Here is a 26,329-nt window from a genome sequence, read left to right as displayed (position 1 = left end):
TTCCGGAGCAGTCAAAATTTTGGTAATTGTCAAAATCGTCAGTGCAGTGCATGACTTCACACTCTTTTCATTCTCTTACTTGAGAAAGATAAACTGCCGATTAGGTAGGCATCTAGTTTTAAGAAATATTGCTTTTTGCTGACTGGAAGGTTTTGCTGGCAGGTTTGAGAAAGGTTTTCCTAAACTTTATTAAATTTGTTGTTTTTTTTATTAATTTTTTTCTGATTTTTTAATGAATATTATTACTCGTTGCACATTTAGCCTTTTTTAAGCTTTGAGCATTAGGAAGGAAAAATGTTTACCAAACCAATTTGTCATTTAAAATTAAATAACTTAAAACTGATTTGCTGATATACAGACCAGAAAACATCATAACTTTAAGTTCATTCCGAAGGCAGTTCCTGACAACAATCTAAAAAAGTATTTCTAAAAATCATCATAAAATACTAATAATAGTCATAAAATATTTACAAAAGTTATTAAATTTTAAAAGACTCATAAAATATTAATAAAAGTCTACATTAAATATTTATATAAGTCTTCATATAATATTTACAAAAGTTTTTATAAAGTTGCTTTATGCTTTCAAAAAAAAACTAAGTTTACACTTAAAAACTATTTCAAATAAAAACTTCATTATGTCAAAACCTATAATATAAAGCCAAAGGTTTTAAAACTAGGTTGCAGATTTATAAAATGACTCAATATATTTACCTCGGTCATATGTATAAATCATTTAAAAATATATGTATTAACATTATATTATTTTACAAAAAATTATCACTTATGACACACTTGGATCAATGGTTTAACACTCCAGATAAAGAAATTGATGAACAAAGGATTGTTGATACCCAAAAAAAGTACTAATACACTACACAATATTACTGGCCCTAGCATGTTATCAGCAAGTTCTCACTTACAACCTGGAAATTATTTCATGAACCATAAATATAAGATTACCTATTTAAAACTTTTCCTTTATTTTTGTTTTTTTTATTGCAGAGCTTTTTTAAAACATTGAAAATACAAGTGGGCTGTTGAGTGCACATGTAGTTGTGTGAAAATAACATGACATGTGAAATGTCATCATACCAAGGATAGAAATAAGCATGCTCATTATTTCTTCAGAACAAATTAGCAGGGAAATCTAAAAATGCAATTAAACTGATGCTTTTTGTTTTAAAAACATTTTGTAATATTTCCTCTTAGAAATTTTTTTCAGTTTCAAGATCAACAAAGTTTTCAAATGCAAACCTTCAACACTCAAATAATTAAGTAAAATATTCTACACTACCATCCTTTTTCACTTTGTCATTGTTGGATAATAATGAATAAAGTGCAAACTGTAACTGTATCTGTATCTGTATCTATATAATAAAGTGCAAACTTCTGCATCTGTCTTTTTTTTTTTTTTTTTTTGATTGAATAAATATTGATTATTTGATTTATTCAATCAAAGTATTATTTTGATTTAAAAAATTGAATTTAAATTATTTTGCATGTTTAGACATAGAGAATTGTAAGATTCCTGAAATAAATTTGTGATGCTTCACATACTTTAAAGTATTTTGTTTCAACACAGAAGTGCTATTTGATTATATCTATTAAAATTTTATTTGAAAATAAAACGATTTATGATTGTAAACTTGCCACACCATATTCATTTGCTGTTTTAAACTCTTAAAGAGTTCTACTTTAACAAACTTGTACTTCATTATTAATGGAAAAATCAAAAACAAATGCTTAGCAGGTTTTTTTTTTTAGGGATGAGTTGTTTTTAGGAATTGAAAAGGGATTTAAGTAATAGAGATGGAGTATGCTAGCGATTTTACTTTAAATGTAATAGCACATTTAGAAGCAATCACTTTCACATGTGATTTACTGACCTAAATTAAAGTGAATAGAATTTATTCTATTCTAGTTTAGTTAAAACTTATAAGTTAATAACTAAAAAAGTTTCATTAAAGTGCTAGTCTCATTAGGTTATTTGATTTGCAAATGAATTTCTTCTCTTTAATTTACAAGAAAGTCTTAATTTGTCTGTTCCACTTGACAAAGTACAAGTAACAAGCCAACTATATATTCATATTTTTCAAATTATATTACATAATTACATACTGGTATTTTAACAATAAAAATACTTAGGTAGAAAAAGTATTTGATTTAAGAGAGTTTTTCATGAAAACCATTCTTTGTGAACATATCATTTCTAAGTTACATGATTGATGATTTTTGATGCTGTGTTAAAAAGAAAATTTGTTTTTTATTCATTGAACTTTTCTCAAAGAAACACTCTCGGCTTGTTTTTACAACGTTTAGTAGCAAATAATAGTGAGTATAATATAGAAGCTATATAATACGAATACTCTTTAATAACATTCACTTACAGGAAATTATAAAAAAAATTTTGTTTCAATATCATGATAAGTTATTATCTGTTACAAATTCATTCCCCCTTCTACTTGCCACCTTTTCATTTCTAGTTTATTGCAGGTTTTGTTGTGTTAGTCAGTCTTTTGTTTTTGGCACACTAGATTCTATGGGTAACACTTGTTGTCCTAAAGCAGATGACAAGAACAAACCAGATGATGAGAACATAGCATTGTTGACACCTAAGAAAGCAAAAACACACTATATGTCACTAGCAAGTTCTTCAGAATATGAAGGTATGAGAAATGCTAAAGAATTTTATTTTACTATTAAAAAAAAAAATTAGTTTTTATGACAAAATAGCTGTAAAACTTGTTTTAGATTTTCACTTTTCACTATCTTTTATTTTCAACAAATATTGATAATTTTTTATATAATACTTACCTAGAAAACTACATGTATATAAATAATAGAGCACTGTCAATACTCAAAACCATGTATAAATTATAAACAAATACACATTGTTAAAACTACAAGCAACCTGGGATAAACTATTACATAAAAAAATACATTGAAATATTTTGTATGTTTGTATATGTATGCATGCGTATATTTGTGTTTTTCTTTACATGTTATGTATGTGTCTATTTATATGTGAAAATTAGACATTGTATATTTATGTATAAAATATAATGTTATGTAGATGCAAACTGGACATTTTATTTTAATGTATGTAATATGTGTTGTGATGTACATTGTATAGAGGTTGTATTAAGTAACAGGATATTCAAAAACCATTATGATTTTTACAATTTTTATAGTGCAATATTATAATGATTCAGTCATAATTTGTTTTTGTTTTTTTTGTTTTTTTTTTTTTGAAAAAAAAAAAAGATTAATGTTTAGGATAAGAAAACCTTTAGTTAAAGTTAAATCCTTCAAAACTTTCCATGGCATTTTCAAGCATAATATTTATGTTAATTTTTTATCACAAAGTTATTCATTTTTTGAATGCTGTTACTTAAATTTAAAAGATAAAAATTCATTTAATAAAAACTTATTAAAACTGTTTAATTAACTTCAAAGCTTCAGTTTTTCAAACAAGTGTTACTGAACAAATATTTCTTAAGTTTAATGAATAAAGTTTTCTCTGTGTTCTGACTAAAATATTAATACTAAAAAACTTTAAGCTACTTTAAGACTGTAGTCTTCTCTTAAAAAATTGATTGGAAAAGTTTTACTATATTAACATATTTCCTTATATAACTAAACAAAAAAAAAGGTTGCATAAGATAAAGTTTTCTTCAGTGTTTTTAATGTTTAGCAACTGCAAACTTTTCTTAATTTTTTTTCTGTATTTATAAATATTTTTCTGTCTCCATGTTACCAAACACTAAAAAGTTAATTTCATGTGTAAAGAATACACTTTTAACATTAACAACTTATTACATAGAATAATTAGCATAAGCTGTTTTCCAAAAGATATTGACCTTACAAGATTGAAAATCAGAAGTGAATCTAGTAACACTCTTAAGTATATTTTTAAAATCCCAAGCTTGTTAAACCTCAAATGGACAAAGCTACCACCTAAACATGTTTCAAGCTAGATAAAACTCTGAGTTTTTGTATTTTTATTAAGTCAGAAAGTATACAAAATGTTATGCATGTGGAGAAAATATCATGAGTCTTAAGTAAAGATCTATTAGTGTTTTCATTTTTAATATATAAAATTTCATTTTTAATATAAATTTAGACAAATCATTTTGTTATGAGTAAAACTATTAAAAATTTTACATTTATGAAATACCAAGATTCAATATATACAGTGGTGATCATAGAAATGGCAAACCCCATGATATTTTCTTTTATATTGTATTTCTGTGTTTTTAATTTTAATACCATTTCTTTTTTTTTTTTTTTTTTTTTATTAATTTACAAGCTGGAACTTGCTTTACAATGACAAGAAAAACTTTTATTGTCAAATTTTGTTATGTGGGTGTGCTCAATTAAATAGCAGATGCTAGTGAAGAATCCCATATATTAATAAAAATTTGAGTTTCTTAATAAAATTCTTAAGTGAGAACTGGAACAAGGTATTTTATATACTATTTGTACATTTAATTTGTTTAATGTAGCAACTGAACATGGGCTGAAACAAAAATTGGTCTTTAGTAAAAAAAAAAATTAATCTTAAATATTCTATCAAATGAACTTCACATTTCTCAAATTTTATTTCAACTAGGTTCCAGAGAGTTGGTTCAAAACTGTCGTAAATATTGAGAAATGAATACCACTGATGATTAAATTCAAAAACCACAGCTAAGAAATACTTCAACTAATATAGATCGCCAAGTTGCTAGCATATCTAAAAAAGATCCTTTTTTAATTTCTCATGAAATGAAAATCATAATTGATGAACAGTATCTCATAGTTGTGTCAGCCCCAACCATTCATTGTTGTTTGCAAGAAGCCAACCTCGTTAAATGTAATTTTTAAAAAATTTTTTTTTAATGATTATTTAATGAATATTTTTAATCAATCCACATTTAAATGTTTACTTTGAACATTTAGAAGGAAAAGAACTTACCAAAACAATTTATCATTTAAGATAAAACAGCTTACAAATGATTTACTGATATATAAGACCAAAAAAAATTACAACTTTTAGTTCATTCATAAGACAGTTCCTGACAACAATCTATGAAATAAATATAAAAGTCTTCATAAAATATTTCCAAAGTCTCTATTAGCTGCTTTGTGTTCACACTCAAAAACTTTTTCAAATGGTGCCATAGATCACCATTTTTGTGTTGAACTTCTTGTTGTATTTGTTAGGCTAATAAAGAACAGTACAAAATACAAAATCAGCTTGAAAGCAAAAATATTTTCTTGATAAGTGTAAAAAAAGAACTGCAACCAAGAAATCTTTTGAATTTTTAGAATGTGTCTCTTTGTCAGACTGTCAAGTTGTCATTTTTTTCTGAAAAAATGTTGTCATCTTTTTCATTCTTTATTGATCTTTTTTGTTATGTACTTTTTTTTTCAACTTTGAAATTTGAAAAATTGAAAAAAAGAAAAAAAAACAAAAAAAAAAAAAAAACAAAACAAAACAACGACATAACAAAAAAAGACCAATTAAAAAAAACAAAAAAAAAAAAAAAAAAACAACTTGACAGGCTTGTTTTCATTTTTTGTTATGCTGTTTTTTTTTGGTAGTGACAGTAAAGCGAACATAAAATGGAAATTTAAAAATGCAAAATTTAATTTTTTCTGTTTTAAATACATATCTTTTGAAGTATAAAAAGATATGAACATAAAACATTCATGAAAAAGTTTTTCTTGAAATTTTTATCAGAAGCTTAATTTAAAGAAAGCTATTATTGTGTTTAAAATGAAAAAGAACAATTATGTTACGGCTGCCAAACCACAACAAAATGTTTGAGCTAAACATATAACCATAGTAATTTTACTATTTTCCAAAAAAGTAGGTTTTGGCTTGAATTGGCGTTTTAAATATATTTATATGGTAAATAAATCAGAAATGAAATCAGAAAAGTTATTTGGCCCCATTTTGAGTACTCAACTTTGTGTTTTAATTTGAACATTCTCTGTTTTTTCATTAAAATGTTGTATTTATAAAATGTGTTGTTGAACAACAAAATCAAAAATGTTCAATTTTAGTTTTCTGTTCATAATGAACTTTCTGTAACTGCTAGTATTCTTCTTTTAGGATAACCTGTGTTAAAACACCAACCAAAAATGATTGACATTTTTAAATCAACACTTTTGTCATTAAATAAAAAGGTTAGGAAAGACTGGATGATATGTTTGATGAATGTTTTAAAACTTAAAATATTCTTTTGACACTCTAGGTTTAATGGGTAACACTTCAGTTAAAACAGCTATTAAACAAAGCATTGATGACCTCCAAGAAACTGATAATAATCTATACAATTTTCCTGACCCTAACAATTCACCAGCAAGTTCTTGTGATCAAGAAGGTATGATATATATTTGTATATTTAAAGCACTTGTTTTAGAATTTCTACTTTCACTATTTTGTATTTTTTAGAAATATTTTTATATTCGTATGTATGTATGTATGTATGTATGTATGTATGTATGTATGTATGTATGTATGTATGTATGTATGTATGTATGTATGTATGTATGTATGTATGTATGTATGTATGTATGTATGTATGTATGTATGTATGTATGTATGTATGTATGTATGTGTGTATGCTAGAAAAAAAGCGAAAGTAAAGGCAAGAGTGTGGTGTGAAATTAAAATAGTTTTTAACTATTCTGATATTCTCAAAAATATAGATGGAGAAAAAGATGTTAAACCCAAGCATAGTTTTATGTACAAATTAAAAAAGGGCCTTAAAAATATAACTTTTATTGATGAAACTGTGGTGGTCTTTTCTACTACTGCAAAACAAAAAACTGTTAATAAAGTTATTAAATTTCTACTACTGCAATACAAAAATTAAAGTTATAAAAATTCTACTACTGAAATACAAAAAACTGTTACTAAAGTTATTTAAACTTAACTTAATAATACTTAAGTATTATTAAGTTAAGTTTAAATTTATTTGAATTAAATCCTCTTGCAATCCGACTTCAATTTTCTATCATTAGTGCCATGACAGGATTAGATGTCTTAGTTTCAAATGATAGTTTCTTCTCTAGAAATTTCAACCTACATTGAGTTTCAAAAAGAGTTAAAGGTTTTTGGAAGTTTAATGACCAGAAATTCAATTGTATTTTTGGCAATACTATGATAACATTGTTAAAATAAATTCAATTTGTAAAGTTTGCAAAAATTCTGTAACTATTTCATGATTTTCACTAACACACTGAAACCAGTGCATTATATCTTTATTATATCTACTTTGTGAAGAAATTCACAATGTAGATATAATACAGTGTAGAAGAAATTTACAATGAAAATAACAATTATGAACTGAAATTTGAAATATTCCTTTGAAGGATTAAAGAAAAATGTGTGTTGGCATGTTTTTTTTTCTCCATTTATTAAGTTTGGTATTTGTAAAAACCTGCAAGTTTTTAAAAGTATTAGACAAATTTGACAAAACTCAAAAGTTTTGCAGTCAAAACAAAATTTTAAATTAAAGTTGAGCTTATGCAGCTCTAAAGCTTTGCGTTTGTATTTTTTGTTGACAATTTCTCACTTTAAGGCGTTAATCTTTCTAGCAAATTTAACAGCCTTTATTCTGATAAAAATATAAGTGTTATAATATAGGGGACAAAAGGGTTGTTGTGATGAAGGCTTAAAAAGCAAATTAAAAACCCTGTAAACAACTGTTGGCTTTGTTTTTAACTATAGGATGATGTTCTAATAACTTTTGATCAGATGAAAGGGTTCTGAATGGAAACTTAGTGTACCACTGATATTTTTAAGACTGCACTTTGTAAAAGCATTTAATTTGTTCTTTGTAGTAGATGAATGAAGAGAAAAACTTTTCTGCATAAAATGACTTTTAAATGAATGGGTATTATTTGTTGTAAATGTTAGAGCTTCACTAACAGGGATGGTAAAATAATTGTGTAAGCACTGCAAATAATTATGTCTTCATAGTAATTTGTGACAATTGCATCTTTAAGTAATTAAATTTTTAAAAATGTAAGAATGGATTGAAATATGTATTATAGTAAGCTTTATTATTACTTTATTTAGTTAAGCTGTTTCTATTTAGACACAGATGCAAAAGTAAAAAACATTATAATTGAGAAAGTGACAGATTGGAAAAGATTTGCACGTCTTACTTATTGTAGTGATAATGTGAATGCTATTGTTGAGCAAATAGATCATGATGTGACAGGAGGAGCTAAGTCTAAAGTGGAGAGATTTCTAACAAAACTTGTTGAACTCCGTCCAAATGATTACATAACTTATATACAGAAATCTCTAAAAGTTATGGGAAGGAATGATTTGCACCAATACATAGCCTCTATATGTATGTTTCTAAAATTTCTAGAATGTCTTGTTTTTTTTTATGTTATTTCCACAAATAACTATTATAACTATCTTTATTTTATTTTCAGTTGCAGAGCAGCGTAACATTGGTAAGCTTTATTTTAGAATGTTTTTTTTTACTTAAATAGACTTTAGATTTTTGATAATTATAATACTAATATTCATTATAATTGCTAATACTACTAGCTATGCTAGAAGTTCTATGCAACTCACTTAAGTTTAAAAATCTGTTACTTATGTGTTTATAATAATATTGCACAACACTTGTTGCCAATAGCAGTTCAATAGTAAAAATTCAGATAAAAAAATAATAGATTTAATTTAATGACAAATAAAAGACTTTTAAAAGAGATACAAGCAGCAAAGAGTGCAATAAAATGAAAAAAAATTATGTTTTAGCAGAAACAAAATTAACCCATGCTAAAGTAACAGAACTAATGAAATTTCATTGAAGTTAATTTACTCGATTTAATAATATTTCATTTTTTTCTAATAATTTTTCTATAATAATTTGCATTTAAGATTTATATAACTAAATGTTTTAAAAGAGATAAGAGCAGCATAGAGTGTAATAAATAATAGAAAGAAATTATTTTCTAAAGAAATTATTTGCAGAAATAAAACTTAAAAAATTACAAAGAAAGTAAAAAGATAATGAATGAAAAATAAGCTGTTATTTTTTTATTTAATGTTGCATTTTTTAAGTAATTCCAAATAAAATAGGAATAATTTTTAGTTAAGTTGATTTTATGTAAAATCAATTTTTATGACAAAAGAACAAAAGTAAAGAATAAGTTATGTAATTGAAGAAATAATTTTAAGTAAGCTTTATTTTATAAAATGTTAAAAAACAAATTACAGTTATGTTATTATGTTAAGCATCAAAGAGAACTTTTTTTTCATTTTTAATTTCAAATTCAAATTATTCAATGAGGAATTATTTTTTTTTAAATTAGAAAAATAATTTAGAAAAAATAGAGATTTTTTTGAAAAATAAATATTTTTTTAATTTAAAAATTATAATAATTGAAATTTCAAAAAAAAACTTCCAAGCATAAGAATTAAAATATATCTAAAAAAAAAGTAAAAGTTAAGGAGAGTTTTAAACTTAAATATCAACTTCAAAATAAAAAAAATAGTATCTAGAAAAAATTTCCTTTTCTTCTAATACATTCATTCAAGTGATTTGGTTTACTATCAACTGTTGGTTCGACCAAGATCACAAATTTTCAATACAGTTGATGTCTAGGCTCGTGTAAGCCAAGTCGTTGTATTGATTTTCTTTTGTTATAACCAATCAATGACATGTGATGTTATCTTGCTGAAAAACCAGATCTTTAATTGGTTTATCAAGAGTATGTAAGGATGGCTAAAGATAATCACTAATAATTTCGACATATCTTTTAGTATTAAATCTAACATCAAACAAGTAAAAAAATTAGACACCTTCATATGGCATATTAGTCCAAATACCAATGGAACCCTTACCTTGCTCATTTTAGCACACAAACTTTTTTGTATTTTTACCTGGTTTTTTGACAAAGCATAACTCAACCCTTAGAATTATCACCTTCAACATTCTTTCTTATCATTACTATTATCATTATTATTGTTATTACTCTTGATATTGTTGTTGTTGTTGTTGTTGCTATTATTACTATTATTATTATTATTATCATTATTATTATTGTTATTATCATTATTATTATTATTATTATTATTATTATTATTATTATTATTATTATTATTATTATTTTTATCGTTGTTATTACTATTATTGTCATTATTGCTGTTATTATTATTATTATTATCATTAACTATTAATTATTATTATCATTATTATTACTATTATTGTTATTATTACTGTTATTATTATTATTATCATTAACTATTAATTATTATTATTACTATGATTATTCACTCACTGATAAAATTTTATTTGTTGTCATAACATTTAATCATAAGTCATTTTTGTTATCATAATTGATCTTGTATCCATCATTTTATTTGCACAATTTTACTTGGGAATGTTTGCAAGCACAAAAACAGTTGTACTTACATATAGCCTTTAGATGAACTTTAAGAGATCATTTAAAAGCATACACAAATAGAAGTTGCATAAACAGTATAAGTAAGGTTAATAATAATGTTATATCATGAAAAGTTGTGCTTCTTACAAATTATTACCACGTTTATAAACAACATAACAAACAACACAAAATGTATTAAAGTTAAAACAAGTAAAAAATCATTTTATTCTCTTAAAATCTCAATAAGAGCACAAATAGTTTGTTATCTTTTTTTCCTCAAGGTTTAACTCAAGTCATTTTGCTGAAAAAACCAAAACAAAAATCTTTTAAAATGGATTCATTTTTAGGCAAAGAAATAAATTTTTTTATGTTTTGAAAAGGGGAATTCTAAGTTAAAGTTTCTATATTACCATACGATAACTTTTTCAGTGTCTTTGACATCAAATTCATCTATCATACAGAAATTGTTTGAGTTAGCCACCTTTGGTAAAATGTTACCTTGAGCTTGATTATTAGATGTGCTATTTTAGAACATAAATTGAATTTCACAGCAAATTTTAAGATATTTTTCAGAGAACTTAAATGGACGATTTTACATGGTCTATTAAAAACTCTCAGAAAGAATGCTTTTTACTTGATCTACAAACTTTTAACAGCTCTCAGGTAATGTACAAGAGTTGTGTTTTTAAAAACAAAAGAAAGAAAAAATATTTGTATCATTGTTATTATTATTATTATTATTGTTACACAAAATATTTTATCAAGTGTCTAAAAAAAATTTTAAACTTAATACTGTAATAAACAATTAACAATTAAATGTACAATACAAGAAAAAAATTCATCACTTAAAAAATAATAGAATTTTACTTATTAATTATAATAAAAACAGTACATTTTTACATCATTTTAGTTAAAGAAAGGGGTGAGTGTGTTTTGGGTCATTGTCCTGTTGAAGCAAATAACCGTTTCCTAATCTATGTCTTTGAGCTAAACTATTTAAATTAACGTCCAATTAATCAATTAACAAATTAGGATTAATTGTTTCATCAATAAACTCTAATTTACCAACAACTTTCCAAATTATACAACCCCAGATCATATTACCTTGTTGTATTAAATGATTGAAGTGGTTAGCATATAACACTGAGACTATGGTTAAAAGAAAGTTCCTAATAGCACTTTTATCTGAAAACGTTATTTTTTCTTTTTTAGATATAAGCAAAGCACTGAAAACCCATTATCTTAAAATCTATAAAACAACAGAGCAACTTGTACATAAAATGATAACCCCTATTGATGTTGAACTTTCTGATAAGTTTGTAGAACTAACTTTGGTTGATGCAAATGAAGTGGAGAGAGATGCTTTGAATAATTCTGAAAGAAGATATTTTCTTCAAAAACATTTGAGTTATGAACGAATAAGTTTGCAAGAAGTGTTATCAGTAAATCCCTCTTTATTGCTGATTTCTGGAATTGCTGGTATTGGAAAAACATTATTTCTTAAGAAATGCCTACTTGATTGGGCAAAGGGTTTAATATGGAAAAGTATAGACCTTGTGTTTTTTCTGGAATGCAGGCAGTTAAATCTGTTTGAGAATATTGACAGCATAGATGAGCTGCTAAACTTTTTTTACAAAGATTTTGTAGATGGCTTTAATAATTTTCCACATCTCTCAATGTTGTTTGTGGTGGATGGCTTGGATGAGTTTTTCTGGTTAAATGAACTGTTGAAACACGATTCCAAAAATCTGAGTCAATATCCCATTGTTAATTCTTTAGCAGATACTTTAAATTTTCCTAAAGCCAAATGCATTATTGCTGGAAGGGTTGGTGCTATATCAAAATACAAGTACAAAGTACGGAATAAGAAAGATAAGTTAATCATTCAAATAATGGGTTTCAATAACGCTGGAATTAATGATTATATAGAGAAAAATGTGAACAAAAATCAAATTGAAAGTGTAAATAATGTACTTGAAGAATCTTATGCTGCAAAAGCAATGGCATCTGTGCCATTTTACTTAGCAGTAATGTGTGCAATCATTACTTCTACATCGAAAAAGTATTATTCATTTAACACAATGACAGAGTTGTACTGCTGCATTTTTATATACTTTTTACAAAAACACATCAACAAAAAGGAGGAACCAATATGGAAGATGATGGAAAGTGCAAGTGTTAAAGAAAATATATATAGAATTTGTAAAGTTGCTTTTGAGTTGCTGAATCAGGGCAAAGTTGTTTTCACTGATTCTGAGATGAAACAGATTTGTAACTTTGATGATCATGATGATGATAAAGTATTTGGTTTCATTGAGAAAATTGAGTCACATGTTGGTTATCGGTATCAGTTTGTTCACCTCACTTTAATGGAGTTTTGTGCATCTGTACATGCATACATTAGTTTAACTTCTAGTGAGATAATGAGAGACGAAAGGATTCAAAGTTTAGTGCCAATGATATGTGGATTAACTAATAGAGATTCCAGCTGCTTCGTAAATTTTATTGCCAAAATGAAGAAGTCAAGAGAACAAGATCATTCGTTGTTAAGAAAAGTCCTTCGTAAGTTAAAATATTGAGTTATATCTTTTCCTGCTATTTTACTTTGTGGATTTATTAGATATTTCTATTATAGTCCCAGTACAAAAACTGATAGAAAGTTTGTTTTTTACCTACGTTTTGGTAGGCCTTAGTTTACATATACAGTAGCTTGCAAAAGTTTATAATCCGCTAAATTTTTTAAGTTTTTTTGTATAACATTTTGTCTTTTCACTGAAAATGAATGAAATTTTTAACAATTGTTCCAATGTGATTGCATTATATAATTTACTCAAAAAAATGATAACTTGCAATGGAAGGAAGAAATTCAAATTTTATTAAAAATAATGGGAAAGTTTAAGAAATCATCACGAGAAAAGAAAAATTTCATAATACGTGTTGTAGAGAAGAAGATTCCTTATAAGCACATTTCTGAGCTTTATGATGTGGCTAAGTCAACAATTAGTGTACTAGTTAAGAGGTATAGAGACCAAAAGACACTTGAAAACAACCATCCTCCAGGCAGGCCAAAGATAACTGCGGAACATCAAGGCAGAACTTTGGTAAGAAAATCAAAACAAGATCCCCGCAAAAGTGCTGTTGAGTTAAATAGTATTTTGAGCCAGAATTATGTTAAGTGCAGCGTAGATACTACAAAACTTCGCCTGCATCAACATAATTTATTTGGTTATTATCCTGCTAAGAAACCATTAATATTGTTAAACAATTGCTTAACCCAAATGAAAATTGCAAAAGATCATTTGGATTGGACTTCAAAATTGCGTAAAAATGCGTAAAATCGGTAAAAATGCGTAAAAATGCGTAAAATGCGTAAAAACGGTAAAATTGCGTAAATACGGTAAAACTGCGTAAAAGCGGTAAAAATCGGTAATTTCGGTAAATTGTGATAAAAGTTTGTATAAGCGGTAATTATTATGGTAAAAAATTACTTTGTTTTTATCAAGTCAGATAGTTGTTAAATAATTAACTACCCTCTAAAATTAAATTAGTCTCCTATATAAGCTTGACAAAAGTCAAGAAAGACTAACAACCTCAAAGTTCTTCAGTGATCTGATTAGTATACCAAAATCACTACCGAATCAAACCATCTTCAAGAAACAATGTCTCTTTGGAATTATTTTACCAAGCTAGACAGAGAAGAGGATAACATCTCTGGCTCTGGCAGAAAATCAGGATTTGCTGAGTGCAATAAGTGCAAAAAAGTGATTAAGCTGTCTCAAGGTAGCACCAGTGGAGTTAAAGCTCATTTAAAGTAAGTGTTTTACTCTTACTATAATTTAGTATATTTTAAACCACTGATCTCAAAATATAACTAGATAGCGTATTCTATTGTTGTTTTCGAAAAAATATTGAAGCAAAAATTGGCCTTCCAAGATGGCGGCGATCAGAGCTCTTAGCGGTGAACCGATGTACATCTAATAAGACTATTGTAATATGAAAGAAAATAATTAAACAGTTTTGAAAGAAAAACAAGACAATGAAACAAATTTTTAAAAAGTTTATAGAAATGAAATGATTTTAAAAAAATTAGACAATTAAAGAAATTGTTAATTTAAATGTTAAAGTTCAAAATATTTGATACAATTTTTTTATGTGCAATTTACGATTAAATTAATATTTATGTATAACTTATGTACCTTTTAGTTCTTAGTTACCCAATACAGTGTGCTAGAAGGTTGATAACACAACTGAATGGTAAGCGGCAGTGGTGTCTACCTACAATTTTGACAAATTTTATATTTTCAATAACGCAACATGCAGTTGTGCTACTAACCTTCTCAGGGCGTGTCTAGGGGATGTCTGCTACGTCGCTGGACATACCCAAAATATGTATCTTTATATATTTTTTCACAACTTCAATATTTTGAATAAATATGATGCGTCGGTAGATAAAAGCAAACAGAGCGAATAATTATAGCAAACTAAAGCAATAATTAAGCAAACTATACAAGGTTAATTGTTCGAACGGATGGTAAGAAGTTATTAATCCGGGATAACAGTTAGATTTACGGTTTGGTATTTTATTATAGCGCTTTTCAAATCGAGAACGATCTAAAGTTTATTAAAAAACGATTTATATATTAAACGGAGGTTGTTTTAATTTTTGACTTAAACAAATTAATAAAAAACTTGAATGGACATACCTTTTTTATTAAGTTATAAAGTACTTCATTTTTTAAATATTTTCTTTTGTTAATTTAAAAAAAATAAAAGTTAATATTTCTTAGAGAACAAAATCCGGACTTCCATTTCAATTATACCCTTAGTAAAGTTTTAGTCAAATTCTTTTGATATTTATCATCAGGAGGAGAAGACTACAGTTAACAACAAGCATATATTAAAATATATCAATGGACATCCCCAATTATTTTATACAAAGCTGTGTATCTTTTTAATTACTTGCATTTTGAACAATATAAAAAGAAAGTAAGGATTTTAAACACTAAAAATTAAATTCGGACTTACGTTTGTACATACACTAAGCCGTCTTACCTCATATATGCGTTTCTCAATGAGGAAGGGGGGGGGGGATGCTAAAATTTAACATTTTTGGGAAGGGGTTAAAATTGCGACTTATCCAAAAAAATTCCTGTACAGGCCCCTGCTTCTAGCACAACCATTGGGTAGTTAAGAACTAAAAGGTACATAAGTTATATTGCAAATGCTAATTATTTTAAATTTGAGATTTATGCACAAGTAAACAAATACTTTTTCTTCACTACTATTAAACAAACTAAATTGAAACAAACTAAAATTAAAACTCCTACTTAGTTTTACTGAGAATCTGTATTTTATCATATGTGCCCATAATTATGAAAGTGGTCTAAGTCAAAATTAAAAAAAAAATGAATTTATCACTTATTTCACACGACATGATTTTAAACTAAATATATTCAATGTAATTTTTACGATATCGTCAAAAATGAACCTTTAAAAAGTAGTTGTAATTACAACGTTATACGGAATTTTTAATTTATTCAAATGCGAATCATTAAATATCTCGAAATAAGAAATATGACCACTTTCATAATTATGGGCTCATATTTATTCTAAAAAACGAAAAGCAGAAAGTTAACATACAACAAGCTATTGTAAGAATATGTTTTGTTAAATAAAAAAATATTTATACTTGAAGTTTATGTAATTATGTAATATTCCGTTATTTTTATGAAAAAAATCTTATGCTAAACAAAAAAATAGATTTTTATTTGAAACTTATCAATATTTGAGCTTAAGATATAAAATTTGATTATCATTAGTTTCTTAATTTTCATATAGCCGTTCGTTGTATCCGCCGCCTTCTTGAGAGGCCAAAACTGGCTTCGAAAAATTTTGCGTTTATATGAATAAAAAATGGCTGCCCACAGTTTAAAAACAGAACCTCTGATCACGTGGTATTAGTTTAAACTTTTATAGCATTTGTTTAATAACACTGTACTTCAGGATAAAGTAACTACTTCACGCGTTGACAAATTACTAAACAAATTACACCAAGGTAAAGGAAATTAGTTGTCGGCACGAACAGATTTTCATCATTTTTTCAAGATAAATCTTTGTAAATTTGGGAACTTTTTTCGTGTAAACAAAGTCTGTCAATGATAAAATAGATCTGTATGGATAATTTTAAAATGGCTAAAAAAAGTATAGCGAAGTATAAAAAAGCTTAAATTAAATTTTTTATTAAGATCTGGTTTCATTCAACTCCTTAGTCCTTCATTCACCAGCCTTAATTTTGTGTATTTTTTTAGTATTTTTTCCGACATGTCGCCATTTTTTGCCTCGGCTACTTTATAAGCTCCATAATTTATATTCCTTAATGCATTATTTTTTTAGTAGGTGTATTTTCTTATAGGCTTTTTTATAATTCATTTGATAAAGCATAACCTTTTAAAAAGTTATTCAAATTTATAATTATCTTGCAAAATGCGGTCAGATATTTCATGTTTTCGCTTTTCATATTTCATATATTATTTCAATTGTCATAATAAGCTCATAATAACCCATTTGTTTTTGTCAAATAAAAATTAGTTTATATATAGCTGGTAAATCATATTATGTTAATATTAAATACTTAGTTATTCTTGCGGTTTGCCATAAATTGACTTTGCTAAATTCTTTAAAACTGTGACAAATTATTTTTTTCTTTATTGTATTTACATTCATTTTATGTATAAGTTATTTATCCTTTACTGTATATATTTCTGTTGTTAAACATAAAAATAGAAAACTCTATAATATTCATAAACTGGATGCCTACAGCAATATAATAGATGGAGTAATTCCCTAGACATGAAACCATTGTGCTCTAGGTAGCTACAAAACAATTTGATTTTTGTATTATTTATTTTATCTCAAGTTATACATGTACTAAGGTAGTCAAGCAAATGATCTCAATTTCTTTTCATTGTCCGCGTTATTTCTTAAGGTATTAAGAATGTCTATCTATATAAAATTAAGCTTAAAACTTGGTTCTTTTGCTGTTATCTTTAATAAATGAGAGGAAGTTGAAATGACTGGTTAGACGAGTCCAGAAATTTTCGTTAAATCCGACAGACTTTAATATAATTTAATTTCTATTGCTTAAAACAAAAGATTTCTAACTATGCGCAACGAGCATGGTTCGCAAAAAAAACAATAGGTTGCACGTCCATTTCTTATATGTCCATGGTAAAATGTAACATGATAAAAAAAAAATTGTTCAGAATTTTTAAAAAAACACTAATGTGTCTTGTGGTTCATGTATTTATTTTTTATGAACTATCTACTACTGAAACATTGTAATTCGCATCCTTTTAAACATATATAACTCCACTATTTTATTTCAGATCCTGCAATCCGCTATCTTTTTACCAGATGCAAAAAGTCGATAACGAAAATAAAGAGAAGAAATTTCAAGAAAAGAGGAATGCTCAGGCAGAGGCTAATAAGTCCAGTACCATAAGAAGATATTTTGGTCCTATTAATAAAAACAAAAGGCTTGATAACCTCCCACATGATGCATCATCAAGTCACCAAACAAAAATGGACGACTTTACTGAAACAATAAAGTGGCCTTCACAAAGTGCTCAACAGTTGGAATTTGATACCATCCTAACCCTTTCACTAGTTCTCTCTAACCTCCCGTTTCACGTTATTGAAACTGCTGGCTTTAAAATGCTGCTAAATTATCTTTGTTCACAAGCCAACCTAAAAAGTCCAACCACCTTATCCAAATTCAAGCTACCAATGATTTATCGCAATCTAAGACGTGATGTAAAAATGCAAATTGAGAGAGACATCCCACATTGCGAAATGGCAGCTTTCACTACAGATGGATGGACTGCAAGAAATGGTGATCCCTTCGTCTCCCTTACATTGCATTATGTTACCAAAGACTTTGAACTCAAAAACTTATCTTTGGATTGCCAAAACTTTATTGGGAGACATACAGGGGTTTTGCTTGCACAAGGAATAGACCACATGATTTCTCAATTTCCTGGTCTTCAGAGGGAAGACCTTTACAAAGTGGGTGTTACTGATGCTGCAGCCAACATGAAGAAAGCAATCACGAAAAGCAAAGAGATCAGTGATCATCTAACCTGTGCCGATCATCTGCTCAACATATGTTTAACAAAGGCTGTAGAAAAATCAGAAGGAATCAATGGTATAATTAAGAAATGTAAAGGACTTGCTCAAAGGACCCACCAAAGTTCATTAGACTGGCAGGACATCAAGAAAGCGTGCGTGGAAGCAAATATAGAACCAGTCAAGATCATTCAGCCAATTGTAACAAGATGGAATTCTAACTTTATGATGCTTAAGTCAATCCTCAGATTGAAGGCTGGTTTACTGGTTGCTCTAGAAACTCTAAACAAACCAGATCTTCAAAGTTTGATTCCGGATGAGTTAGAGTTTATTAGTATTTACAACATTTTACCATTTCTGGCAGAATGTAAGCGATGCTCTGATTCCTGGTCTTCTGAAAATCTAGTGACTATGCATAAAGTTCAAAAAGACATATTAAATCTCCACATGCTTTGCAAAAGAACCATAAATGACATTGAAGAGCGTGACCCTCAAGTTGCAGAGTGCCTACACAACTTCATGAAAGAATTTTACAAGGGTTTACCTAATTATGGCGTTGGAATCAAATACTATAATGTGAGTTCACTTCTGCACCCATATTATAGAGGATATACACTCAAAAATATTGCAAACAGTGAGGAAGGGAGGGAAGCCGCCATCAAGGAATTGGTTGACAATCACCCAACCACAATCCAGTTCTGCGAGTCATTGGTTGATGATCATACTTCGCTAGAAACATCAGATCTTGAAGAAACTATGGATCCAGTGGACCTTGAGTTTTTGAAAGACAGGAAGCAGGTTTCAGCGCATTGCCCTGGGACTTCACAGCCTAGCCAATCAAAGCTCAAGCCACCCTTGATGCTTGAATTTGAAAAGTATCAGACTATGGCCTTACCTGAAAGGGATGTGGATGCTTTAGAATGGTGGAAGTAAAATAAAAATGAGTTACCTTTGCTGGCTGGTCTGGCTAGAAGTTACTTGGCTATACCTGTGACTTCCGCTTCATCAGAAAGAATGTTTTCAGTAGGAGGTAGGACAGTTACTGATTTTAGACATAATGTAAAACCAGAAAACACTAGCATGTTAGTTTTTGTGAGTCAAAAGTACGCAAGGGTTCCTTCTAACCTCAACGATTGGGAAAAAACTTGCGAAGAAGAGCCGTATGAATTACCACATGTCACACCACCAACTAAGAAGACTCACCAACAGGGAAAATCACATAGTCAAACTGAAACTAAAAAAAGAGGTGCACTTGAAAAGGCTTCTCCAACTTTATCAGATACTCAAACTGGTCCTGAACCTAATAAGCAACAACAGCTACAGTTAGATACTCAAGAGAGTCAAAGGACTCTAGCTCAACAAGAAGGGTATGAAGTGACTCAAGGTGAAGACCAAACTCAAAGTGTCTCTTTGTTTATTCCAATGACACTCCAGCACAAACAAAGTAGAATCAAAAAAGCAAAATTAGGTAATATAATGAAGTCCAATTGGAAGGGGAATGAGAAAAAAAAGTACAGAGCATCTGAGCTTGCAAACATTTTATTAGAGACAGATGATGATATATCTGATGATTAATTTTTTTATCAATAACTTGTTTGTTTAAAACTGTAAATGTAATATTTACTAATAGAAATACAAAAAACAATTAAAAGTATCTTTTTTTAGTTTTTCGGTAATCAGCAAAAAAAGAGGTAATTTGTGATAAAATGCGGTAAATTGTGATAAAAAGCGGTAAAAAGTGATAAAAACGGTAAAAAGTGATAAATGCGGTAAAAAGTGATAAATGCGGTAAAATTGCGTATTACGCATTTTTACGCAAAATTACCGCGGTAATTACGCATTTTTACGCATTTTTACGCTTTTTACGCAGATTTACGCATTTTTACGCAAATTTACGCATTTTACGCAAATTTACGCATTTTTACGCATTTTACGCAAATTTACGCATTTTTACCGACGGTGCGGTAATGCCGATGCTTAATGTTTAGTAGCGATGGCATTAAGTACATGAAATGTCTTAAAGGTAAAAGATTTAGCTGTTTTTTAGAAATGTTTAGCTGTTTGTAAACTTTTGCATGCCATTGTATGTTGTTTTTATGTGTTTTTGAATTGGTTGTAAGGGGTAGGAGAGGATAGAAAGCAATGTGATCTGTGAGGTAAAGTTTTGGATATTTGTACAAAGAACAATTAGAGGTCCTAATAATTTACCTTTTACTGAATGTTACTGTTCGCTGATTGTTTAGTAAAAGTATTAATATAAAAACTTTTTAAATGTTTTTTAGATAATTAAAAAGAAAGTTAAATTATACAAAAAGATTTAATTTTTAAATTTATTTTTTTCACCACTCAAGTTGCTCTTCTTCATTTACAAATTTTTTTCAAAAATCAAGTTGTTTAACATAATTCTCATGCTTGCAGGTTGCTTGATGCCTGTAGTTGAGTAAGCAATTGCATTGCCCGGGTAATTTACATGGGTAAAATACCCTTTTAATCTTCAAGTCTTGAGTAAAGCCCATTCAGGTAAAGCCTAATTTTATAAAGAAAACTTTACTTGGAAAATTTACCTGAATAAAATTAATTTACGGTTAAATTTTTTTGCAAATTGCAAAATCAAACAAAGTTAGTGGGAACAAGTTTTTAATGCTGACTGTAAATTCATGTCTTTTTTATTAAGTGAGATTTATGATTTCTTTTACAAAGTAAAGATTTCTCTGAACAACTATCAAGATTGTTATTGACTTCATCCCAACCCAATTTTTATGTCATTGATGCTGAGACTCGTCTTAAGCGCACAGACAAAAAATGCCATTACAATTTTTTTGTAAAAAATTTAAAAATACAAAACTTTTAAAAATATTAAATACCTATGTCATTTTAGATTTACCTGTTTACTTCTCAGGTAAACTTTTTCAGATAAATATTTTTCTATCGGGGTAGCAAAAAGGTTTTAAAAAATGGGTTTTATCTGGAAATACCAATTTAAGTCTTTACCTGGGTAAATGGTTTTATAGAATTGGGTGTAAAGTTATGAATGTTTCATAGGTTTTTGCAAAAATATTTTTAACTTAACTGTAGTGTCTAATTGAGTTTAATAATAATATTGGGTTTTTAACTAAGTTATTTCGGCTTTTTAGTCATAAAAAGCATGCTTTATTTTTTTAACAACCAGTTAATCTTAATGTACTTTAGTTTTTTACATTTGATACAAGACATATTGAGGTATTTTAGATACAAGTGGCGCATGAGTACTTGTGTACATGTCAGCTGTGCATCAATTTTAAAATGGAGTGCAAAAATGAACATTTTTGGCACACTTTGCTTTTTTTTTTCCGCAAAGGAAAGAAAGCGACTGAAGCTCACAAAGAAGTATGTGAAGTGTATGGTGTTGATTGTCTAACAGAACGTACATGTCAGAATTGGTTTCAAAAATTTCAATCCGGAGATATTTCACTCAAAGATAAGCAGTGTAATGGTCAGCTTTCTGAAGTTGATAATGATGAAATCAAAGATATGGTTCAAGATAATTGCCATATTACTGTTCGAGAAATTGCAGAGAGGTTAAATGTAGCTCACACAACTATCGAAAAGCACTTGAAAAGTCTTAGACTTGTTAAGAAGCTCGATGTTTGGTTGCCTCATGATTTAAAAGAGATTCACTTGACACAGTGAATCAGCATTTGAGATATGCACCTTAAGCGCAATGAAACTGACCCTTTCTTGAAGCGAATCATTACTGGTGATGAAAATTGGGTTGTCTACAGCAACATTTGAAAACGTTCATGGTGCAAGCAAGATGAACCACCACAAACCACACCAAAACCTGAATTGCATCAAAATAAGATCATGCTGTCAATATGGTGAGATTATAAAGGTGTTGTGTATTTTGAGTTGCTTCCAAATAATCAAAAATCAATTCTGAGGTTTACTGTTAACAACTAATGAATCTGGATGAATCAATCAAGGAAAAATGGCCGGTATTGGCAAATCGGAAAGGAATAGTGTTCCACCATGACAAAGCAAGACCTCTCTCATTTTTAGCAACCCGAAGAAAATTATTGGAGCTTGGTTGAAAAGTGATGCCACATTCATCATACAGCCCTGATCTGGCACCATCTGATTACCATTTATTTTGAAGTTTGCAGAAACTTTAAATGGTAAACGGTTCACAGGTGATGATGACCTTAAATTACATGTGGTTCAGTTTTTATCTGATAAGGACCAGGGTGTGTATTCACCAAACATTCGTAACTTTTGCGCAGCTCAACTGAGTTTACAGAAATTATAAGCTCATGTTACTATTTGGTATTCGCCCATGTTTCGCAGTATTTCCGTACAATTAGGGTTGGGCATAAGTTGCGCAAAACTTACGCAAAAAAACAACCAAGTAGTTGGTTTTTTTTTTTTAATAAGCCAAGTTTTCGTAATTGCAAATCTTTATTAAAGCATATTTTTCGGAAGATGAATTCATATAACTTCTGTAACAAAAAAATAAAATTATTAGGTAAAAAAACCTGAACTAATTAAAATAACAAGCTGTTTTCAAGTTCTCAACTCTCATAAATTATTGCTGTGTAGAAAATAAATAACTGAATGCGTGCATGATTTTTTTATGTTTCCGGTATGACACTTTTTGGTGCGTTTTTGTTCTCAAACTCCAATCACTTCTTTATATTTGAAAATCAATCTCATTCGACATAAACATGAACATACTTAAGCTTATATGCCTAAAAGTTTCATCTAAAACAAAGTATCCTGCGGGCACCCATGCAACATTTTAACAACGTATCATCGCCTTCGACTTGCAAACATATAGTTTTTGATGGAATTAATATAGTATATATTAATATACATATAGTAATAAGTCGAATTTGGTTGGTTTGTGCTAATTCAGGCTGAACACCATGTACATCATCTTCATCATTGTCCTCAAAGTTAGTGTCATCTAGAATTTCTTATCCTAAGGATATGTAAAAGTTTTCCAGTAAAGTGCATGTAAAAAATATTTTGCAGCAAGTCGTTGAGGTGTACTAAAGTGTTCCACTACTTTTGTGCAAACACCTCAGACGGGTTTTGAGACATCCAATAGCTCGCTCCACATCACTGCGTACCTGACAGTGAACTTTATATAATCATGACTGGTGACAGCCCATATCCTGAGTCTGCAAAAAGGAAACCTGCATTTGAATCATATTCTAATGTCTGTTTTAATGCAGAATTAGAAAAGATAAAGACATCATGGCACGATCCAGGATACTTTGTAACAACAACCTTCCATCAGCATCAATGACAACATGACAGTTCAAAGCAGGATACCCTTTTCTAAAAAATAGAAATTAAAAATCTTTAAAATGTTAAAATGTTTAAAAATCCTGAGAGCAGCAAAAACTTTTTTGGGAAACATTGGCATCATGTTAGAACAACTGTTCACCTTTGGCCAAAACAAAACATTATTTTTTTACATGACCTTTTATCATAAACTATATGATCTTATATTATAATATTGTAATAAGTTTTTTTTGTTAAACTTCAAATTTCGACCTGTTTTTAAAAAATGCTTTTAAGCAAGGTTTTTCGAAGTACAACTTTTGAAATAATTTAACAGATACATAGTATTATAAAAAGAAAATCTTTTAGTTTAGTAGTGTAAGATAAGTTGAATATGCCTCACACAATCAATGACTGTCACAGAGAAAATGTAATAATGTATTTTTGATATTTTTTTGTTCTGCTTTAAATGTTACATTTTTATTGTTTCATGTTATGTATGTTTACTTTATTTTTTATATTGTTTCCAGTAAAGTACTATGACACAATAGTATACACATTAAAGCACTACTACATGATTTTAGCTTAACTAAGCAGTCTACTCATCACCTTTGAATAAATTAAGATCAAGTAAATTTCATAAAAGTAAATTTTTTAAGTTAAATTTTAGGTAATTAAATTTTTTAAGTTAAATTTTAGGTAATTAAATTTTTTAAGTTAAATTTTAGGTAATTAAATTTTTTAAGTTAAATTTTAGGTAATTAAATTTTTTAAGTTAAATTTTAGGTAATTAAATTTTTTAAGTTAAATTTTAGGTAATTAAATTTTTTAAGTTAAATTTTAGGTAGTTAAATTTTAAATAATTTAAGCTCCTTAAATAAAGTTGTATAAAGTGAGAGTTTAAATTTATTTTACTCTTAAGTGAAATATTTTTCAGTGTCAATTTACAAAATTTAAATTGTTTATCCTCCTTTAAAATATCAACAATTCTCTAGATATTTAAGATAAAATAAATCACTTGGTAATAAAACATTTTTAAAAAAATATATTGCACAGTTTAAAGGTAGTTTTATTGTTTTTGGCCATAAAAAATATAACACCAATTTTTGACTATATTACACTATCAGAACATTTTTTTTTTGACCATAGAAAGACACCAATTTTGACTTTTCAAGATTACATGACCATAATATAATAAAAGTTTTGAAAAAAAGGTGAATTCCTTATTACTAAGGAACGAGTATTGGTATGTATATGTATGCAATGCATAATATTCCTTTGAGATTTTTATTTCGAAAAAGACTTGTATAAACGTTTTAGAGGCAGGAGGTGTTTTAAAGTTTTGTAGTTTCTTTGCAATTTTTTTTTTTTGACCATAACAAAAAGACCAACTTTGACTTGGTTTTAACATGGTTTTAGGACAATAACATAATTAAAATATGGAAAATAAAGTTGACTCTTTATCACTAGAGAATATTGATTTTTTATGCCGAAAAATATCAATTTACAAATTTCACTTTTTAAATTTTTGCTGAGCCACTGGATAAACGATTTAAATTTACTTCCCCTTCCTTTTTTTGTTTTCATTTCTAATTAAAGAAGAGGTTTTTTCTAAAATAAAATTTCATGCATCGTGCTTTTTTGGTTTTAGATTTGGTACCAAAAAGTGTTAAATATGGTAAGAATTATTTATTATCTTAATTTGTTAAGGGAAGTTTTTACGTGATCAATGCTTTAAAAATGTAACTGCTTTATTTTTGAGAGAGTTTCTTCGATTCGTTCACTTCGTTCTTCATTCGTTCACTTCGTTCTTCATTCGTTCACATAAGTTTAAAATAATTGATGAATTAGACTACTTTTCTTCTCCCATTTGCAAAACAATTGAGCATTTCTAGCTAAAAATGATATTTGTTTTTATAAAAACACGGGAAGAAACTATTTTGAAGAAAGTTTCAATAGCTGAAGGGAAATAGTGAATATTTTTATGACTGAGTCTTTTCGGTCTGTTTTATGAAGAAAATGACTCTCATTACTTTCAGTATATTGCAAAGATTCAGTATTTTTCTAATTGTAGTGTCAATGTTATTATCAGTTGCGTTTGTTATCTAGTTAAATGGATGGTAAATAGTTATTAGTTATCGATTAGTTAGGTATCAATAGTTTAGCAAGGTTTATAAGACAATTGTAAATGTTTATATTGAAAAACATTTTCCTTGTAAATTTGAAACCGTAAAGATTAATTGAAGTATTGCTCGTTTGGTTTGACTTGAAAAGAGTTGATTTTATGCTTTCACTGATCCGTTGAAATTCTTTGTAAAAATTAGTTTTTAATGTGACAAAAGCCCATCAGCAGAATTTTTAGAAATAGAATCATTTACAGTTGTCTTTAAATTACTGGCCTTCGAAAATCGACTTCGTTCGACCTCATCAGTAGATCAACTCTAGAGGGCGATGCACCCAAATAACCTCATTCAAGATTTATGTAAACTCTTTTGTCTAAACAATTCTCTCTAAAAACACCCGTCCCCCACCC

The 26,329-nt window shown here is 28.0% G+C and overlaps 2 protein-coding genes and 1 long non-coding RNA gene across 3 annotated transcripts in view; 2 read left to right on the top strand and 1 right to left on the bottom strand.

Annotated features, from left to right (window-relative positions):
- The window catches only part of LOC149876754 (uncharacterized), a 250,371-nt gene that overhangs the window by 94,969 nt on the left and 129,073 nt on the right, over positions 1–26,329 (bottom strand). The window lies entirely within an intron of this gene.
- Positions 1–26,329, top strand: part of LOC149876762 (uncharacterized) — a 40,529-nt gene that overhangs the window by 7,584 nt on the left and 6,616 nt on the right. The window contains exons 3-8 of the mRNA XM_090074950.1: positions 2,538–2,669; positions 6,246–6,374; positions 8,097–8,357; positions 8,446–8,466; positions 11,620–12,969; positions 25,448–25,474. Coding sequence (XP_089931076.1) covers positions 2,538–2,669; positions 6,246–6,374; positions 8,097–8,357; positions 8,446–8,466; positions 11,620–12,969; positions 25,448–25,474 — 1,920 coding nt within the window. The remainder of the gene's footprint in view (positions 1–2,537; positions 2,670–6,245; positions 6,375–8,096; positions 8,358–8,445; positions 8,467–11,619; positions 12,970–25,447; positions 25,475–26,329) is intronic.
- On the top strand, positions 15,034–19,975 carry LOC149876763 (zinc finger BED domain-containing protein 4-like). The gene is made up of 2 exons (XM_090074953.1): positions 15,034–17,634; positions 17,793–19,975. The coding sequence occupies exon 2, from the start codon at positions 17,821–17,823 to the stop codon at positions 19,462–19,464; it is 1,644 nt and encodes a 547-aa protein (XP_089931079.1). The 5' UTR covers positions 15,034–17,634; positions 17,793–17,820; the 3' UTR covers positions 19,465–19,975.

This window comes from Hydra viridissima, unplaced genomic scaffold (genome assembly GCF_058129835.1).
Source record: "Hydra viridissima isolate aposymbiotic clone 2 unplaced genomic scaffold, HvirCarnegie_v1 scaffold_18, whole genome shotgun sequence".
NCBI lineage: Eukaryota > Metazoa > Cnidaria > Hydrozoa > Anthoathecata > Hydridae > Hydra > Hydra viridissima.
Note: the sequence above shows the minus strand (reverse complement) of the source record. Positions and strands in the feature narration are given on the sequence as shown.